At 39.5% G+C, this 17,923-nt stretch overlaps 1 protein-coding gene and 1 long non-coding RNA gene across 17 annotated transcripts in view; one reads left to right on the plus strand and one right to left on the minus strand.

Annotated features, from left to right (window-relative positions):
• Positions 1-17,923, plus strand: part of tcf12 (transcription factor 12) — a 354,049-nt gene that overhangs the window by 162,719 nt on the left and 173,407 nt on the right. For 12 of the 15 annotated variants that reach the window (XR_011348679.1, XM_069910856.1, XM_069910855.1 and 9 more), the window contains exon 6: positions 14,538-14,561. The exons of the other annotated variants lie outside the window; for them this stretch is intronic. Coding sequence is in view for 11 of the 12 variants with exons in the window: in XM_069910856.1 (XP_069766957.1) it covers positions 14,538-14,561 (24 nt within the window). In the remaining variant the exon portion in view is untranslated. The remainder of the gene's footprint in view (positions 1-14,537; positions 14,562-17,923) is intronic. 15 annotated transcript variants of the gene reach the window in all.
• Positions 14,295-17,923, minus strand: part of LOC138749479 (uncharacterized) — a 51,603-nt gene continuing 47,974 nt past the window's right edge. For both annotated transcript variants that reach the window (XR_011348682.1, XR_011348681.1), the window contains one exon: positions 14,295-14,435. This is a non-coding gene — a long non-coding RNA (uncharacterized lncRNA). The remainder of the gene's footprint in view (positions 14,436-17,923) is intronic.

Raw genomic sequence — 17,923 nt, forward strand, 5'->3', positions numbered from 1 at the left:
TGTCCTTCTAAAGTTAATACTTCAGCCTTTTAACTTTTTATTATCAGCAATCAAAGTTTCATTTTGTTATTCAAGTTTATCCAGCCTATTTATTATTCACCATCAGTTTCCAATGCAGTCAGATGTTCTTCTGTTTATGGTAGTGAGTCCAAAACTGTATCAAGTTTATTTTGTAATTTTCTTTATGTTCCACATCGTTTGACTTATTGTGATACAGATACGAACACTGTTGTCTTTCTTAATTCATTATTATTGCACAACCTGCTGTAATAGTTGACTTGCCTGGATTCAACACAAAACAAAGGTATATGTGACAATGAACTATTCATTTTAGTTTCATTGTGAGTAATTTACATCAACACCGTTGACTTTACAGGAGTTTGGAATCCAGTAAATCCTAATTTTTAATCATGTGCTGAGTGCTCCTTGAACATTCTCAATTGACTTGTTAAATTTACGTGGCAGGGTCCAGTTTGAATTGATGTATAGGTTTGACAATAAGGTCATTTGTGTTTTAATCCCCAACTTCATCTTATCTTCAGGCCCTGTTCAGATTTCCAGTTGTATTTCGTGAAGATTAGTTTGAAAGGATGTGATTGAGAAGTGGAGAATGCAGATTCAGTGCGAATATTTCATCTGAAGGCCAGGATCTATCTTGCCCCTGTCACAATTTGTGCATATTAATGGATTGTTGTTTTCAAAACTTTACAACGTTTTCTTTGTGAAGATATCATCTATTCTGCAGACTTGCTTTCTCATACCATGCCCTGAAAGGAGTTTCCCTTAAAAATATAAAGGGGAGATATGTCAATTATAAACCCATTGTTAATTTGGAGGTCTTGAAATGTCTGCTGCCTACCTTTTGTGAAAAGTAGCCTGTGTCCTGAAATCGGTAGAGGTTTCAGTTACATGCCATTGCCTTTTTTGTGAAAAAGCCTGACATTGAGAAGACTGGACATAGAGGGGAGGAATGCTTCGTTGAGCATGTCAGCTCTGCCTATTGCATCAGCAAGGATCTTCTAGTGGCCAGCCACTTCAATTCGCACACTGACATGTCTATCCATGGCCTGATGTACTGCCTGGTTGAAGCCAAACATAAATTGGATGTACAGCACCTTCTATTTGATCTTGGCTATGCTCAATGAGACAGTATCATTATCAATCAGCTTCCAGTATCTCCCTTTACCCCTCCCCCCTGCCAACCTGCTTTCCTTTGTCTCTATACCTCATTCCTCCTTCTCTTCTCCCCCTCCCCTCACTCACCTGTTTCTTAATAACCCTGATGGAGTTTTCATTGCAAAATGTCAAATGTCTATTGCTTCCCATGGATGTTGCTTGACCTGCTGAATTCCTCTCACACTTTGTGTTCTCCATTTTCCCAGCATCTTGTTTACTTGTGGTAGTTAGAATTCTACACTGGGAATTATTTATTTAACTAAAACAACTTGTTACCACTTCACTTCAAAGGTAATCTTCAGTTAGCGTATTGGTTAGCGCAACGCTGCTACAGTTCCAGCAACCGGGATTTGAATCCCGCAGTCTGTAAGGAGTTTGTACTCCCCCCCCCCCCCCCACCCCCCCTGCATGTGTTTTCCCTGGGGGCTCTGGTTTCCACCCACTGTTTAAAAATGTTCTGGGATTGTCAGTTAATTGGGTGTAAATTGAGCAGCACAGGGTTGGGGGCCAAAAGGCCCTGTTACCGTGCTGTATGTCTAAATTTAAATTCACTGAGATTCCTTCAATCCTGCCTTGTCTCAACTATTTTGCATGTTTTTCTTAGCTCTCAATCTGATTCTTACAATCCTTCCTGTTCAGTTTCTCTTGCGCAACTGTTGAGAAATTCGAGTTTATTGAAAATTCTACTGCCTATGTTAAGGGACTGGACCCTGTGCACCCAACATCCCCATCCATGCTTTCTGTCCAACACTGGCACCTAGTTAATCCTTTTAGTTTCAAAGTTCTCATTTTAATTTTCCAATATTTTTCCAATCTCTACAATCTTCATCCTCTACAACTAAGGTACTTTTAGCCCTTTGCATCATTTTCAAATCGCTTCACCATTGGTAATTATGCTTTGAATTATCTTGGAGCTAAACATCGCAAGCCCCATTGAAATATTCTCTACCTTTTCTATTACCCTCTGATTTTAGCAAATTATTAATACCAATCTCTTCACTATACCAATCACAATCTCGGTGATGTTTGCAGTTTGCTGGAAAAGAGGAATTTGACCCCTGACCTTTAGCTTGGTACTGTATTTTTGTGCCCGAGAACAGACAAATATCAGGTGAGTAAAAGCTGGAGAAACTTAGCATGTCAAACTTTATGTGGTAAAGATAAATAACCAATATTTTGGAATTGAGCACTTCATCAATGTATGAACAAAATGAAGGCTGGTAGGGAGGGGCTGGGGGAGGAGCAGTCCCGCAGGCAAATGATAAGAGAGGGAGGGCACAACAGTGAACATAGGCGGGGGGGGGGGGAATAGTTCTGTGAATGAAGAGGGAAGGGGTGGAGAGCTGGAGGAAAGGAGACAGAAGGGTAGGGAAGGGAGGGAGAACGGGGAGTGGACAAACAGAAATCAGAGAAGTCGAAAATGCCCAGATGGAATAATAAGTATTGCTTCTCCAGTTTGTGGATGGTTTTGGTTTGGCAATTCATGAGGCCATGGACAGACATGTCGGCATAGGAGTGGGGCACGGAATTGAAATGGTTGGCCACTGGGAAATCCCTGTCATTGGTGCAGACAGAGTGAAGGTGCTCAGCAAAGCGATTTCCCCGTCTGTGTTCAGTCTCTCTAATGTCGAGAAGGCCACAAAGAGGACTTCTTTGGACTTTGACAATGGCTAAAAGTAGGGAAGATGGCCATGAGATGAAAGGTTTGTGATATAGGTTTGAAATGAGTGAAAGAAGCCTGTGACTGCTTGGTTATTGAAAATAATCAATATTAAAATGGATTTTTGGAAATGGGGGCAGGCAGAAATATAGGTGTAAAATATTTCTAAAGAATTTATGCATTTGATTTTTCCTGTTCTGTTCTGAGATGAATAACTTTTAAACATTCCAGAAATTATATTGGGATTTATCAAACATCATAATCCCTTTTTTCTTTTCATTCACAAATGCTCTACCCCACCCCTAATAAAGTTTTGACGAATTTCATAAAGGAAACAATCTGTAACAACTCCTCAATGCCTCCTGAAACTGGACAAAATACTTTTCCTCTTCTTTCGGTAGGTCCGCTCATCCCCTGCAACAAAAGCTGAAATGTGCAATACTGTGGCATTGAAGGTTAATGTATCATGTCTTTGTCCTGTGCAGGCTATTCTGGCATTTACACCATTTCCATTCCAAGGTTCAGGAATTCATTTTTTTTAGAAGAATTTATGAATAGCTTCATTTGTTTCACTTAGGTAATCTTTCATTTTTTTTAAAAGAAAAATTGCATGTGACCAAGACCTCGTCCTTTCACAACAGTATCTTGTTTCATCCATTTTTGTTGCAATCATGAGCCTTTTTAGAACTCCAAAACACCTAATAAAGAAACAATATGTTTGTGCTAAATAACTACCAAAGAACACTTCAATAATTTCTGATCTGTATTAAGATTACACCACAAACCCATGCTAAAAAGAGACGAATGTTCTGTCAATGTAATCTAAATTGATTTGATAGATTGGCTCTATTTTCAAATGTCATATGCAAAAATCTGCAAATATTCTTGGTCATGGAGATACAATATGGAAACCGGTCCTTCAGCCATCAACAACTTATTTATATTAATCCTGCACTAATCCCATTTTTATTCTACCCACATTCAAATCAACTCCCCCAGATTCTACCTCTCATCTACACTCCAGAGCCAATTCCATACCATCAGACATCTCTTTGGGATGTTGAAATGTGCAAACTCCTCACAGACAGCACCCTTGATCCGGATTGAATCCACTGTAAAGTGGCAGCTCCACGAGTTGCACCATTGTTCTGCCCTCAGTGGCTGAGAATTAGATTATGAGCATTTTAAGAAATAAATGTGAATTTACCTTGGTTCTAGATTGCCTCTTGATTCTCACTGTTGAAAACTCAGCCATTCCATGATATTGTAAACTGCTTGGAATATTCAGCATTTTAAGAGAGGTCAATAATCCAGGGACTGTGCACTTTGATGAATTGGAAAGGATGTGATGATCAACAGTCTTCAGCACTAATTTTATTTTTGCTCAGAGTTTATTCCTTCTTAGTCTATCAAAACCCAATATTTTTTACATGTTGCATTCCAATTGCCGGCTTTTGATTTCTATGGCAAGGTATGGTGGATTATCCACATAATGTATGATACATACAATTTATATTAATTACTTTAATGGACCAAAAATGCAGCATAAATCTCAAAAGTCATTGGATCTGGTCCAAAAGAAACAAGCACAAGATGGCAAATGTGAATTGTATGATTGGATTCAAGGTTCTAATTGGTTCCCATTGATTTTCAACCATGTCAATAATGCCATTATGTGTTTGTGTTTATTGTCACACCTTCGAAGGTACAGTGACCGAGGCTGTTTGGCAAGCAGATCAGCAGAAATCTCATACATTGTACAAAAAGCAAGAAACAGTTCAAAAGTGCAGCATTACAGAGAGATCATTTGGTATGGAACAAAGGCAGTATAATTTTATTATTATGGGGTTCATTCAGGTGGGAAAGAAACTATCCTTGAGTCCATTGATATGTGATCTCATAGTTGTGAATCATCCAACTTGACGGCGGAGGGGTGAAGAGACTATGGCCAGGATAGGATAAGTCTTTTCATATAATGGCTACTTTTCCAAGGCAGCAGGAGTTACAGATGGAATTGAAGGAGGGTATGATGGCCTGAGATGTAGTTATTGCATTATTTAAGAAAAAAGTCCTGTCAATCACCTTTTAATCTTAGTGCATCTTCCAAATCTCTTGTGCCTTGCTGTCAACCTGTTTCTTTAACATAGTGAAAAAATGATATTTAAGAGCATAATATCAGCTATCCTCTCCAAAGTGGGATTGTAAATATGACCACTGAGTCACCATTGTGCTATTTAATCTATTTAATTGCTCATGACAGTGTACTCTCCAAAGTATTGAAAAGCTCAGAGTTAGTAAATCCATCTTAAAAGTTATCAGTCGTGGCAGATGATAAAATGTCGATGTATGCAGCTACACATGATACAAATGATCTTGAAGTGAACGATATCTCGATTTCAAGCTTTGGCTGCTTTTGCTTTATATTTAAGTTTTATTGAACGTGTGAGGCTTTTGAGTTGTATATAAATTTGTTAAAGGATTAAAGCAATATTGTTTTCCCACCCACCCCCCCCTCAAATCCATGCTGAATCTGCATTCTTACCTAGTATAATTTTGTATATTGGTCAAAAGGTAGCTGTGTTCTGAATAATGGTACAAATACATTTTGCTCTGTGACAAATTATAATCTTTTTTTTTAGACAAAGGATAATGGGTTTCCTGGAAACGGAATTTTTAAAATTTTTATCGATGACAATGTGTTGTGGGCTTTTATTGTCTAGTTTTTTTTTGCGTACAAGAAATGAAATCTGTGCCATGGAGTTGTTGTTGGATGTAAGAAGAAATATAAATTGTCTGCATTTTCTGTCAAGTGTTCTAATTGGGCCTTGAGGCCTATCAAAGTTCACCATTAAGTTCATGTCCTGAACACAATCACTGCAGCAGGTGTCTGGTTGGTTTTGAAGTCCCTGGAGAGTTCGCTTTCCTCCCATTTAGCAGCTGTGACAGGAGCAGTGATTGTCATTGTTCACTTCGGTGCCGGACCAGTCAGGTAGTACAGGTCACAAATGCTTCCTCCACTTTTGTTTGTGTTCTGTCTTCATTTTTCCTTCACACGTTCATCTATTTTTCTCTTTCACACTTGATTGCTCTTTTCCCACACTTCCCTTCTTCCTCAATAGTAGGATTTCTGATGATACGTTACTGGCCCTGATATAGAATTTTACAGCACTGAAATGGGCCCTTAGTCTTTTAGCTCATGCTGACCATGATGCTTATCCACAATAATCCTATTTGTCTTTAATCATCCCTTATCCCTCTCCTTTTCCTAAGTATCTGTCCAAAAGCCTTTTAAATATTGTTTAATGCTAGGTTCTCTTGCTTCAAATGTAGCCTGATGTGCTGTGAATTTCCAGCCTTTACTATTATCAATTTTTTGTTATCAATTCTGTTGGGTTTTTGGTTATTAATGTGTATTAGCAACAAGCTCTTTTATATGCATTACCTGTGCTTTTTTAATATTTTATTTAAACATTTCCCATACATGTAATCAATGAACAATTATACGAAACAAATGTCTAAATTTAAGAAAATTTCAATCATTACATGATGGTTATAAACTCTCCCCTCCCCTTTCATATCCTCCCTCCCTAAACCCCACAGTGTGAAAAAGAATATATAGTCATGTAAAAAAAAAAGAAAGATAGCATCATGGATTGCTCAGAGGACTTCAGCAATTTAGGGAAGAAGATGAACACAGGTCTCAAGAGGCTGGAAGAATCACTACATATTTATACCTAAAATTTGCACCACTCATGCTATTTTAACAAATTTCATTTGGTATATTGATAATTTCAACGTAGGTCTTCTTCCTTCTATATTTCCCAATAGAAATAAATCTGGGTTTTGTGGAACCAAAGCCATGAAAGACCCCAACAATGAAGATGCTGTTTACATCCGGTACCGCACGGATGGCAGTCTCTTCAATCTGAGGCGCCTGCAAGCTCACACCAAGACACAAGAGAAACTTGTCCGTGAACTACTCTTTGCAGATGATGCCGCTTTAGTTGCCCATTCAGAGCCAGCTCTTCAGCGCTTGACGTCCTGCTTTGAGGAAACTGCCAAAATGTTTGGCCTGGAAGTCAGCCTGAAGAAAACTGAGGTCCTCCATCAGCCAGCTCCCCACCATGACTACCAGCCCCCCCACATCTCCATCGGGCACACAAAACTCAAAATGGTCAACCAGTTTACCTATCTCGGCTGCACCATTTCATCAGATGCAAGGATCGACAATGAGATAGACAACAGACTCGCCAAGGCAAATAGCGCCTTTGGAAGACTACACAAAAGAGTCTGGAAAAACAACCAACTGAAAAACCTCACAAAGATAAGCGTATACAGAGCCATTGTCATACCCACACTCCTGTTCGGCTCCGAATCATGGGTCCTCTACCGGCACCACCTACGGCTCCTAGAACGCTTCCACCAGCGTTGTCTCCGCTCCATCCTCAACATCCATTGGAGCGCTTTCATCCCTAACGTCGAAGTACTCGAGATGGCAGAGGTCGACAGCATCGAGTCCACGCTGCTGAAGATCCAGCTGCGCTGGGTGGGTCACGTCTCCAGAATGGAGGACCATCGCCTTCCCAAGATCGTGTTATATGGCGAGCTCTCCACTGGCCACCGTGACAGAGGTGCACCAAAGAAAAGGTATAAGGACTGCCTAAAGAAATCTCTTGGTGCCTGCCACATTGACCACCGCCAGTGGGCTGATAACGCCTCAAACCGTGCATCTTGGCGCCTCACAGTTTGGCAGGCAGCAACCTCCTTTGAAGAAGACCGCAGAGCCCACCTCACTGACAAAAGGCAAAGGAGGAAAAACCCAACACCCAACCCCAACCAACCAATTTTCCATTGCAACCGCTGCAATCGTGTCTGCCTGTCCCGCATCGGAATTGTCAGCCACAAACGAGCCTGCAGCTGACGTGGACTTTTTACCCCCTCCATAAATCTTCGTCCGCGAAGCCAAGCCAAAGAAGATGTCTGTAACTTGTTCTAAGAAATTCCCTAAATCCATCCAAAAAGGCTTTACCTCGGGACATAACCAAGTTGAATGCAAAAAGTTCTAAAACATTGATATGATAAATCTAATTTCATTTTATTCAATTAAGCATTATCTGACTTGAGAGAAATATTCCAATAGATAAGCTAAGAAAAATCATTATGCTTTCTCATTTAGAAAATGTTAAAACTTGCTATTTTTGTTTGGTCCCGTGGAGTACGTATTTAGTCTTTCTAGAGTCATACCTTGATGAGGGGCTCCATCCTGAAGCGTTGGTTATGCATTTTTATTTCCCCTGGACTCTGCGTGACCTGCTGAGTTTCTCCAGCACTTTCTTGTGTTAATCTTTCTAGAAATATATTTTATAAGTAACATGTTTAGTGTTTATTATTTTTATAGTGTCCCTTGAGTCAGAAATAAGTGATCCTGGTGATGGCAATTTTTTAAGAAATGTGCTGATGGTGGATTTTTAAATTAAGATCAGTTTTTAAATAAAAATTAGTTCTAATTTGAAAATGATTTTTAAGCTGTAGAGCTCTTTGGCTAATTTTTGGTCAAAGTAATAGCACCTGAAAATAGTGTGAAATATTTAATTTGGGGCATAATTGAAGTTTTACATTTTAAAGATTTCTTTAATGGGTAATTAGAAGATACATTTAAAATCTGACAATAAATATTTACAGTACCATTGTAAATGGGTGTGCAGAGCTAATGCTAAAACCTTGATTTTGATTTATACTTGCCTTATGATGGTGTTGCATAACCTTTACGTATTTCTTGCAATGGTTTCATTTATATGTGTTTCATACCTTCTAATTTGTGCTGCGTTTTCCCCATACTGAGGAATGAATGTCTTAGTGGATTGAGGATGGCTTTGTAGATTCTACGATGGTTATTATTGGAACCAGATCGTTCCAATCAGAAATGAGGCAGGTTTTGGATAGATGGTTTGTAAAATGATGAGCAGAGAAACTCTGTATGACCTCTATCTCAAAATAGTCTGAAATGTTGCCTCTCCACCTGGACCATGAATCAGAGGTTCTCAGAGTCATTGGGATGTTGGGTTTCTTCAAGGAAGCTTTGAGCATGCTCTTTAACCATTTTCTCTGTTTGCCTGGTACATAGATAGCTGCATTAGATATCCTTTGTCAGGCTGTGGAAGCTTGCATCAATGAACTTCTGGAGGGTTAAGGGGGTATTGAAGCAACTGATAGAAAGTAGTACCGATGATCCTCATAATTGAGAATAAATTGTGGAAAGTATGGTATGACTCCATGATGTCTGTAATTTCCTAAATGGACAGAAAATATATTTAACATTTAAGATTTTGTGCAGTCGGACTTTGAATATCTTTCAACGGGTGAAGGGTTGATATTTTGAAATTGCAATAATTTTGTTGGTATTCCAGTGGAAAACATTTTAGAATGATTTGTTGAATTGCACAATATTTAGCTGCATTCCTTTTAAAGATGATCTGCTTGCAGGGTAATATTGCAGAATTTCTAGAAAATTCAATAAAATGTTCTGTTTTGTAAGTGGATAATTCATGCAATAGATGTAGCAAAGGAATGATGGTGCATTATGTTGCAGTTTTGTTGTGTGTTCACTTGATCTGAAGTGAAAGTTTAGTGAATGAAGGGTTGATTTAGAGAAAGAGAGGGATATAAGAAAACACTTAGACGAGGGGAACAAGATCAGAAGAAATGGGGGAATATGCTTGTCAGGTTAATCACCAGAAAAGAATAGGCGTGTGGGTTTTCTGTTCTGGAACAATGCAGGATGTTGCACAAGATTAAAGCAAGCACACACAGGTGCATAATTTGTCACAGATTGATGCCTTGGTACGTTTTATCCTTAAAGTTCAAAGAGCAAGATACTTTTGTTCCAAATGACCAGTTAGTGTTGGTTAAATATGTATTTATTTCACCCTTCAGTCTCAAGACCTCTTGATTCCATTTTATTCATTGGTTTTTTTTTCCCCCGAGTTTCTTGGATCCAGTTCATTTGAGTTTATATGGGTCCAGTTGTAAATTTTTTTTAAAAAAAAGCTCACTTGCAGGTATTGAGTCCTTTGTCTTGTTTGCAGGCATGTTTTTAAAAAAAATGTAAGCTTTGAATTCTGTAGTAGAACATGAAGCATTTACCATTGAGTTAAACAAAACCCTGGGTTGTTCAGGTTTATGAAGGAGCAGTTATTTTGGAGGTGAGTTATGTTATCACAGTCTCATGAAGCTGGTTCAATTTGTATTTTTATTCATGGTGCAACCAGGCAAAACTAGAGTTGAGGGAGGTTTTGGTTCCTGAATGTGACAAAATTTATGTTTTACACTGCAGCATTGGAAACTTGATGACTTCATGTTAAAGTAAATAAACTTTAAAATTTATTGAAATTGGAATGTCTTTATAAATTTCATTCTTTATATATGTCCCTACCCATTCTAAAAATCCAGTTTTAAGTGAGCTGTCATTTATATCTCTTCAATTAGTCAATAGTGATATGTTCAACATTTATACTACTGTACGGAAATTTCACAGACATTTTTTCATTTCACCCTTTGAGTCCAGGAACATATGATTTCCATGAGGAATCCATTAACTACACTTTCTCCTATCCTTTGTAGAGATGTGGATGGAATGATCATCCAAACGTAATCCAGGGAGGTGTGAAACAATGCATTTGGGGATGTGAAATCACAAGCTCAATTGAAGTAGGCCATTTGGCCCATCGAGTCTGCTCTCACCATGAGCTAAACCACTCTCACATCTAGTTCCAATTTCCGGTCTTTTCCCCACATACCTTGATACTCTGACTAATTAGATGCCTAACAATCTCCTCCTTAAGCTCTCCCAATGATCAGACCTCTTGAAATGAATGCCAACATAGTATTCACTTTCTTTACCGCGGATCCAAGCTAGAGGTCAACCTTTAGAGCACACACGTCAAACTCTGGCCCGCGGGCCAAATTCGGCCCGCAAGATCATATTAAATATATATTAGAGTTGGCCCGCTGGCCGCCGCGCCAGTATAGCGCATTCACACTGAAGGTGAAAATGAAGATGCCGGAGGCGTGGAGGGATCTCAGAGTCCCAAATCCCGGGGATCGGAGCGCCGCACTCAGCCCTCCCGGCTCCCGGACACACAGACGCGGCTGGAGTTGGGGACCATTCTCGCTGGGTCTGCGCTTCAGTGGCGACGCCGGATCGAACATCTCGTTGGCGATGCCTTCCCCCTCGCTCCGTGCGTGGTGGACCCTGCCTCCTGCTCCTTTTGTTGGAGACGAGCCCGGCGCCGTGAGATCGCAGTTTAATCCCTCTCCAACCATGGGAGGGGGGTGGGAGCAACGCGCTCTTCTCAGCCAATTCCTCCACCGCCCCGGACGCCGGCGTTTCAACGGGGGGTTCGGGTGCCTTCGTCAGGCGACCGACCTGTTGGTCCAAGACAAGGGGAGAGCGTACAAACTCCACACAGGCAGCACCTGAACTCAGGTGAACGTGGAGCTGCGACCCCACATTCCACATCAGGACTGTGTGTAAGATTGGGAGCAGTGAGACGGAAGCTTATTTTGTTCCTGTAATTTAAGCCTTTCTTGGGGTGGTGGGGGGTCCTTCTCTGACCATTTGCCTAACAATTAACCTAATCAGATGTGGAGTTACCACAATACAACAGTTCTCAACCTTTTTCTTTCTACTCGCGTCCCTGTGCCATTGGTGCTCTGTGATTAGTAAGGGATTGCTTAAGGTGGTCTGTGGGTGGAAAGAAAAAGTTTGAAGACCACTGCTTTAATCATCCCTCATTGACTCGTCATGTGCATAGTTTCAGATCTCCAAAGGAAATGGGCCAATGACAATGACAATGAAAGAGTTTATCCAAAACTATTATTAAACATTTCTTTTAATAAGAAAAAGTTTAACATTACATATGTTGAAAGAAGAGAAAACATGCTGATGTTGTTGAAAATTTTCAATAAATATTTAGTTCGGCCCTCGACTTAGTCCAAGTTTTTAATTTTGGCCCTCCGTGAATTTGAGTTTGACACTCCTGCTTTAGAGTATCCTGCACGAGGACCCCTAAATCCCTATGCACTTCAGAATTTTGAATTTTCTCCCCACTACATAATAATCTGCCTGTTTATTTCTTCTTCCAAAACGTGCAACTGTACATTTCTCAACATTGTCTCTCATCTGCCATTTCTTCGCCCACTCTCCAAAACTGTCTAAGTCTCTCTTCAACCTTTCGGTTTCTTCAACACTTCTTGCTCCTTTTGGTGTCATCTCCAAATTTAGTTACAAAACCATTTAACCCAAATCTAAATCATCGATACACATTGTAAAAATATGTTTATATTATTAATAGGGCAAGTGATTATATAACTGGGTTTCTATTGGGTGGTGTGGAGGAACCAAGGGATCCTGAAATGTAATTTCACTTGACGGCAGCGGGACTCGTCAATAGAGTGGTTATTGTATAATGTAAAAACAGAGAAGTAATAACTGTATGGAACATCAATTCGATGAAACTTAAATACTGCTCTTCTGGCCACCACATTATTAAAAAGATGTGATGTCAGTGAGGGCACAGAGAATTTTGCCAAGACTTGAAGGTTGAAACAATGATAAAAGATTGGGTGGGCTGAAGTGATTTTCTCTGAAACAAAGTTCCCCGTGTTAAAAAAAAAAGAAAAAAAAATTCCTTTTGTGTAGTCAGACAAAGGAGCAAGGATTTAAAGTAATTGGTAGAAGGGAGTTGTGGCAATTTTATTTTAAAAAGCAGAAGGTAGTTGAAAGGATGACAAAGCTGAAACCCTCATTTAAAATGTACTGAAGCAAGAGTGACCCGTGGACTGGTCCTATCGGGTGATGGGTTAGCTGGGAAAGGTGCCCTTTGATTAGTGAGCACGATAGGCTGAATGGCCTCTTTGATAGTATAAATATTCTGAAACAATTAAAAATAGTTTGTCCACTTTATTTTAGAAAATAGAATCAACTAAAAGTAGATAAATTACCAGTAGTTAAAATTCTGTGTGCTTTTGATTAGAGGCATAAACTTGCTTTTCTTCCCTGCCCATGAATGAGTTCATAGGTTCTTTACCAGGGGTTTGCCCAAACCAAATGTGAGGAAACTACAGAATACTATTCAGCTGGCTGAGCTTCAAGATCCTAAAACTTCTGAGGGTGTTGAGCTGAGTTCTTCCACGTGCAGCTGTTGGTGAAACCTGTTCAGAAATGTACGGAGTGTATGCAAGTATCTGTCAAAAATAAACACCTCTGCACACCAGCATCGCCAAGTACTTTATTTCAAAAATTCCCATCAGTAGTTTCAGACAAGGGTTCATCTTTCCTTTTCCTTTTTGTATTCAGGTAAGTAGTTACTCTGGGTGCATTAGAAAAGTTGAAGTTTGGATTTTTTTACATATGTCTTATTCTATTTTCATTTTGCTTTGGATAGATTTATTTTAAAGTTTTTATTGGTAAATTCACTCTCCTTTCTAAGGGAAAATGTGCGACTCTTTTTTAAGTTTGTGTTGCTTGTCTTGTGTGCAGTGGATTGGTTGTAAGGAAGAGACTGGCTCCTCACTGTCAGTGCCTTTATTAACATGCACAACATGACCATTTCCAGTGGAAGGTTATTAGTTTGATGTTTTGTATCCTCCAGTGAATGAAATGATGTGTGATTATGAAGTCATCAGGCATGGACCAGTAAGACGTGAGAGACCCTCCCCCTTTCTGAGGTCCTCGGGGTGCCATTGATTGGTGACCATGTGTTCGTGCCCGATAGACTGTGAAATGGTGTGTTGCTACACGGCTGTGTTGCACCTGCGCCCCTTGGAGGTGATTGATTGGTTTGGTCATGTGGAATGTTCCCATCTGGTCTGCAGTAATTTTTTTTGTCATGTGTTGGCTGAAGGATGGTAACAGTAAGCGGCTCTAAAGGCGAAATGATGCTTTCCTTAAATGAAGGATTGTCAAGGCCCTAATCTTGCTGGTGTGAAAATATAACTTTGGAATGAATTTTCCAAGATTGCAGATAAAATAAAAGTAAAATCTTGTCATCTGAAAGGTAGCTAAAATTGCATTTTAAATGTTTATGTTCCTGTAGTGCACATTTTACATGCAATCGGCACTTTATTGAAAGGGAGGTGCATATGGCCTTGATTTGAAGAGTTGTTTTCCTTCTTTAAAAAATGAGCTTTATATCTGTATTTCTTGTTTTATATTGCTTAATCTTGGACCTTTCTCATAATTGATCTATTCATTCCACCTAATGACTAATTACATATCAGAGCACATCAGCAGTAGCATTCATCATCGTAGAATGTAATAATCAATGACATTTCAACAAAGGGAAAAAATAAATATGCAAATAAGAACTCATTAACATTTGCATGAGCAGTTTGAATAATCACGTTGCTGACAAGGCTGTAATTAACAGAAATTGATGCTGAGTTCAGGATTCAATAGTGTGTTTTCTCAGCATTTTATTGTTGTCACTGCGGGGGCTGAAATGTAGTTCTGCTCTAGTTGTAGGCTCCAGATATGCTTGATGTGAGGTCTACTGTCAGGTACAATAGGCTTCTGGGAGTTCTTAATTCTATCTGTGACCTGCACATAATGGATATAATGTTTTTTTGAATTAGTGAGATAGTGATATTAATTGCAATTTTCTAATTAAAAATATTAATCAACAATCTTATTTCTTTTTAGATGTGAATTCATCTGGATTGTGCGGTTAGTTTACATAGAACATTCTTCTCTTTATTTAAAATGTATATACATGGTAGACATAGTTTGTCACGAGCAGTTAGAAATTCACTGTGCTACCTCAGATTTGCTTCTGAAATTCCAGACTGCCACCAGATAATTGTATTATCCTCTTGGGGAATATTTAAAATGTGTAATGTGTTGCATGCAACTTTTAAATACATGAACCCACTCACTGGAAAATGAAGTTCATCGCATAGCTATCCTTTTAGGCCTGCACTGTGTCTGTTGTTTCATATTAGTACATTTGCACTGTTACTAAATGTGCTATTTATTGCATTGGATTGACCTACTTGCAGCTGAGTCTGATTTCCTTGGAACTTTGTGTATTAAAAGTTCACCGTCTGCATTTTTACCCAGCTCCCTCTTGAATTACTCCCACTTTTTCCTGCCCTGTTTCCTGCTTTATTTTGCCACGGATGTGAAGAAAATAAATGAAACACAAAACTGTTTGTCAGTTTTTTTTGGATGATTGCATTTGCTGATTGTAACAAGTTTGAGGAATTTTCATTATATGTAGTACCCATGCCATATGGCTCAACATGGAACATTAACTTGACACAGATAATGGATTGTCATGTGTGGATGCAATTTTGCCTCTAGCTTCACTATAATTTATTATAGTTGTAATGCTTGTAGATTTGTAGAACCGGATTTCCTTTTTTCCATAGAGCATTAATTTTTGTTTACAATGTGAAAACGACTGCTTTTTTAAAAAAATCGGTCAAATAGGATTTTGAACCTTATTGTAAACACTTTTTTGATTTCTTATGGCTTAAGTTGAATCAGTGAAATCTGATGTTTGTGAAATATAGGCTGAGTTTGAAATTTTTTTTAACTCCACTAACTTTAATGTAAATGCCCCAATATTATTCTTGACCGAGGCATTTAACCTTATGAATAGTCTATTATTATAAGATTCCTCCTCCGTTCACAATGAAAACAGAAATGCTGGAGAAACTCAGCAGGTCTCTCAGCATCCAAATGAAGTAATATATAACCAACATTTTGGGCCTGAGCCCTTCTTCAAGGGATGTGCAAAAATCAGGCAGGCACTTGAATTAAAAGGCTGAGGTGAAGGAAAGATAGGGCGGAGGAGGACCATAGGCCAACAGATAAAAGCTGATAATAAGACAGGGGAGGAAAGGTGAGAAATGATCGGGAAAGGGTTGGTGAATGCCGAGCTGTAGGAAAGGAGTCAGGGGAAAAAAGGGATAGATGTGGGAGTAGGGGTGAGCCTAGCATAAACTGGAGGTCGATGTTAATGCCATCCAATTGGAGGGTGCCCAGATGGAATGAAATATTGTTCCTCAAATTTGCGAATGGTCTTGGTCTGGCAGAGCATGAGACCATGGACAGACATGTTGGCATAAGATTGGGGCAGGGAAATTGAAATGAGTTGACACTAGGAGAGCTGGGAGATCCCCACTATTGCGGTGGATAGAGGTGAGGTTCTCAATGAAGTGATCTCCCACACTGCATCCAGTTTCTCTGCTTAGAGGAGACTATAAGTGTTGCTTCACTTAGAAGGACAGTTTAGAGCCCTGAATGATGGTGAGGGAGGAGATGTGGGTGCAAGTGTAGCACTTTCTGTGGTCACAGGGGTAGGTGCCAAGTGGGAAATTGGTGGGAAATGAGGTGTGAACGAGGTACTCATGCAGGGAGCGGTCTCTGCAGAAGGCGGAGAGGGGAGGTGAAGATGTGTTGGGTGGTGGGATCATGTAGCAGGTGGCAGAATGGTGGAGGATATGTTGGATTTGGAGGTTAGTGTGGTGGTAGGTGAGGCCAAGGGGAATTTCTGTCCTTGTTGCGCTTGGGGCAGGGCATATGTTCTGGTAATGGAGGATATTCGGGTGAGGGCCGAGTTGATGGTAGTGGAGGGGAAGCCACGGACACCTTGCATGATCTGGCATAGAAGACCATCCTGGGAGCAGATGCTACGGAGGAATTGTGAGAAAGGAATGGAATCCTTACAGGGGACAGGATATGAAGAGGTGTAGTTGAGATGGCTGTGGCTGTTGGTAGGTTTGTTTAAAAAAAAGTCCTGTTAAGAGTTTGTCTCCCGAGATGAAGACAGAGAGCTCAAGAAAGGAGAGAGTACTGCTCGAGTTGGACGAGGAAAATTTGAGGTCGGCGTCGAAATTGGCAGCAAAGTGGATAAAGTTGACGAGCTCATAGGAGCAGAGGCTGGACTTCAAGCCTGCCCTTCCATTTAATGTAATCATGGCTTTTTTTTGCCATTTATTTGTACTGTTTTATTCTTTGATCTATCAACTAAACTACACTTCAAATATTTACTATAAATATTTGGTATGATCCAACTATAAGGGTAGAAAATACTAGAGATTCACCAGCCTCTGCACAAAGAAATTTCTTTGTTCCTTTTGTTTTAAAAAACATCTGTTTGAGTTCTGTTGTTTGAGACTCTACCATAATTACCAGCATATACCATGTCATGCTCCCTTAGTGTCTTGTGCCTTTGAGTAAGGGCAACCATTGTACTTCCAAATTTCAAGGAATACTGGCCCAAACTAGATAGCCACTATGGTAGGAAAAGCCTCTCATTCTCAGAGAGAGCCTTCCAAATATTCTTGCCTGCATTGTTTAGTTTCTAAATCTTTTTCAGGTAAAATGACAAATAACAATTTGGCACAACTATCCAAGATCCTGAGGGATCTTAGTGTTCCTTAATTACTTGTACCTATGCTTTGCAAATCATACAGGAGGATATCCAGATCCCTCTACATCTTCGAGCCAAGCAGTCTGCTGCTGTCTTATAAGTTATTTTTTTTCTGCCAAAGCGGACAGTTTCATATTTTCTGACTTTATATCTGATTCGCGAAATCTTTGTCCACTCAGTCCATATCCCTTTGCAGACCCCTTGTGTCCTTTTGACGTTACTTTTCTATTTTATCTTCATATTATCATCTTATTTAGTGAATATATCTTGTGTCTTCATGTCATTTATATATCTTACAAAATGTTAAGAGCCCAACAGTGTATTATATCATTCTAACCAAAGAACAGGACAGGAGATGGGTGGAAAGATTTGGGGAAGGGTGTTCAAAGTTTGGTATCCAACAGCGGAAAACATGATGATCAACACCTGAGCAGCAGATAGGTAAAGCAATGAGAATGAGTAGCGTTTGTTGTATGCACATGTACAATGCACAGATGAACCAAAATTCTTGCTTGATGCAGCCATATGGGTGATGTAAGAGATACCAACTAAAATTGTATACCTTAAATTACCACAATATGCCAAGACAGATAAAGAGATAAAATAAAAGGATAGATAAATATTTGCAGATGCTGAAAGTACTCAGCAA

The sequence above is a fragment of the Narcine bancroftii genome, chromosome 14 (genome assembly GCF_036971445.1).
Source record: "Narcine bancroftii isolate sNarBan1 chromosome 14, sNarBan1.hap1, whole genome shotgun sequence".
Classification (NCBI taxonomy): Eukaryota; Metazoa; Chordata; class Chondrichthyes; order Torpediniformes; family Narcinidae; genus Narcine; species Narcine bancroftii.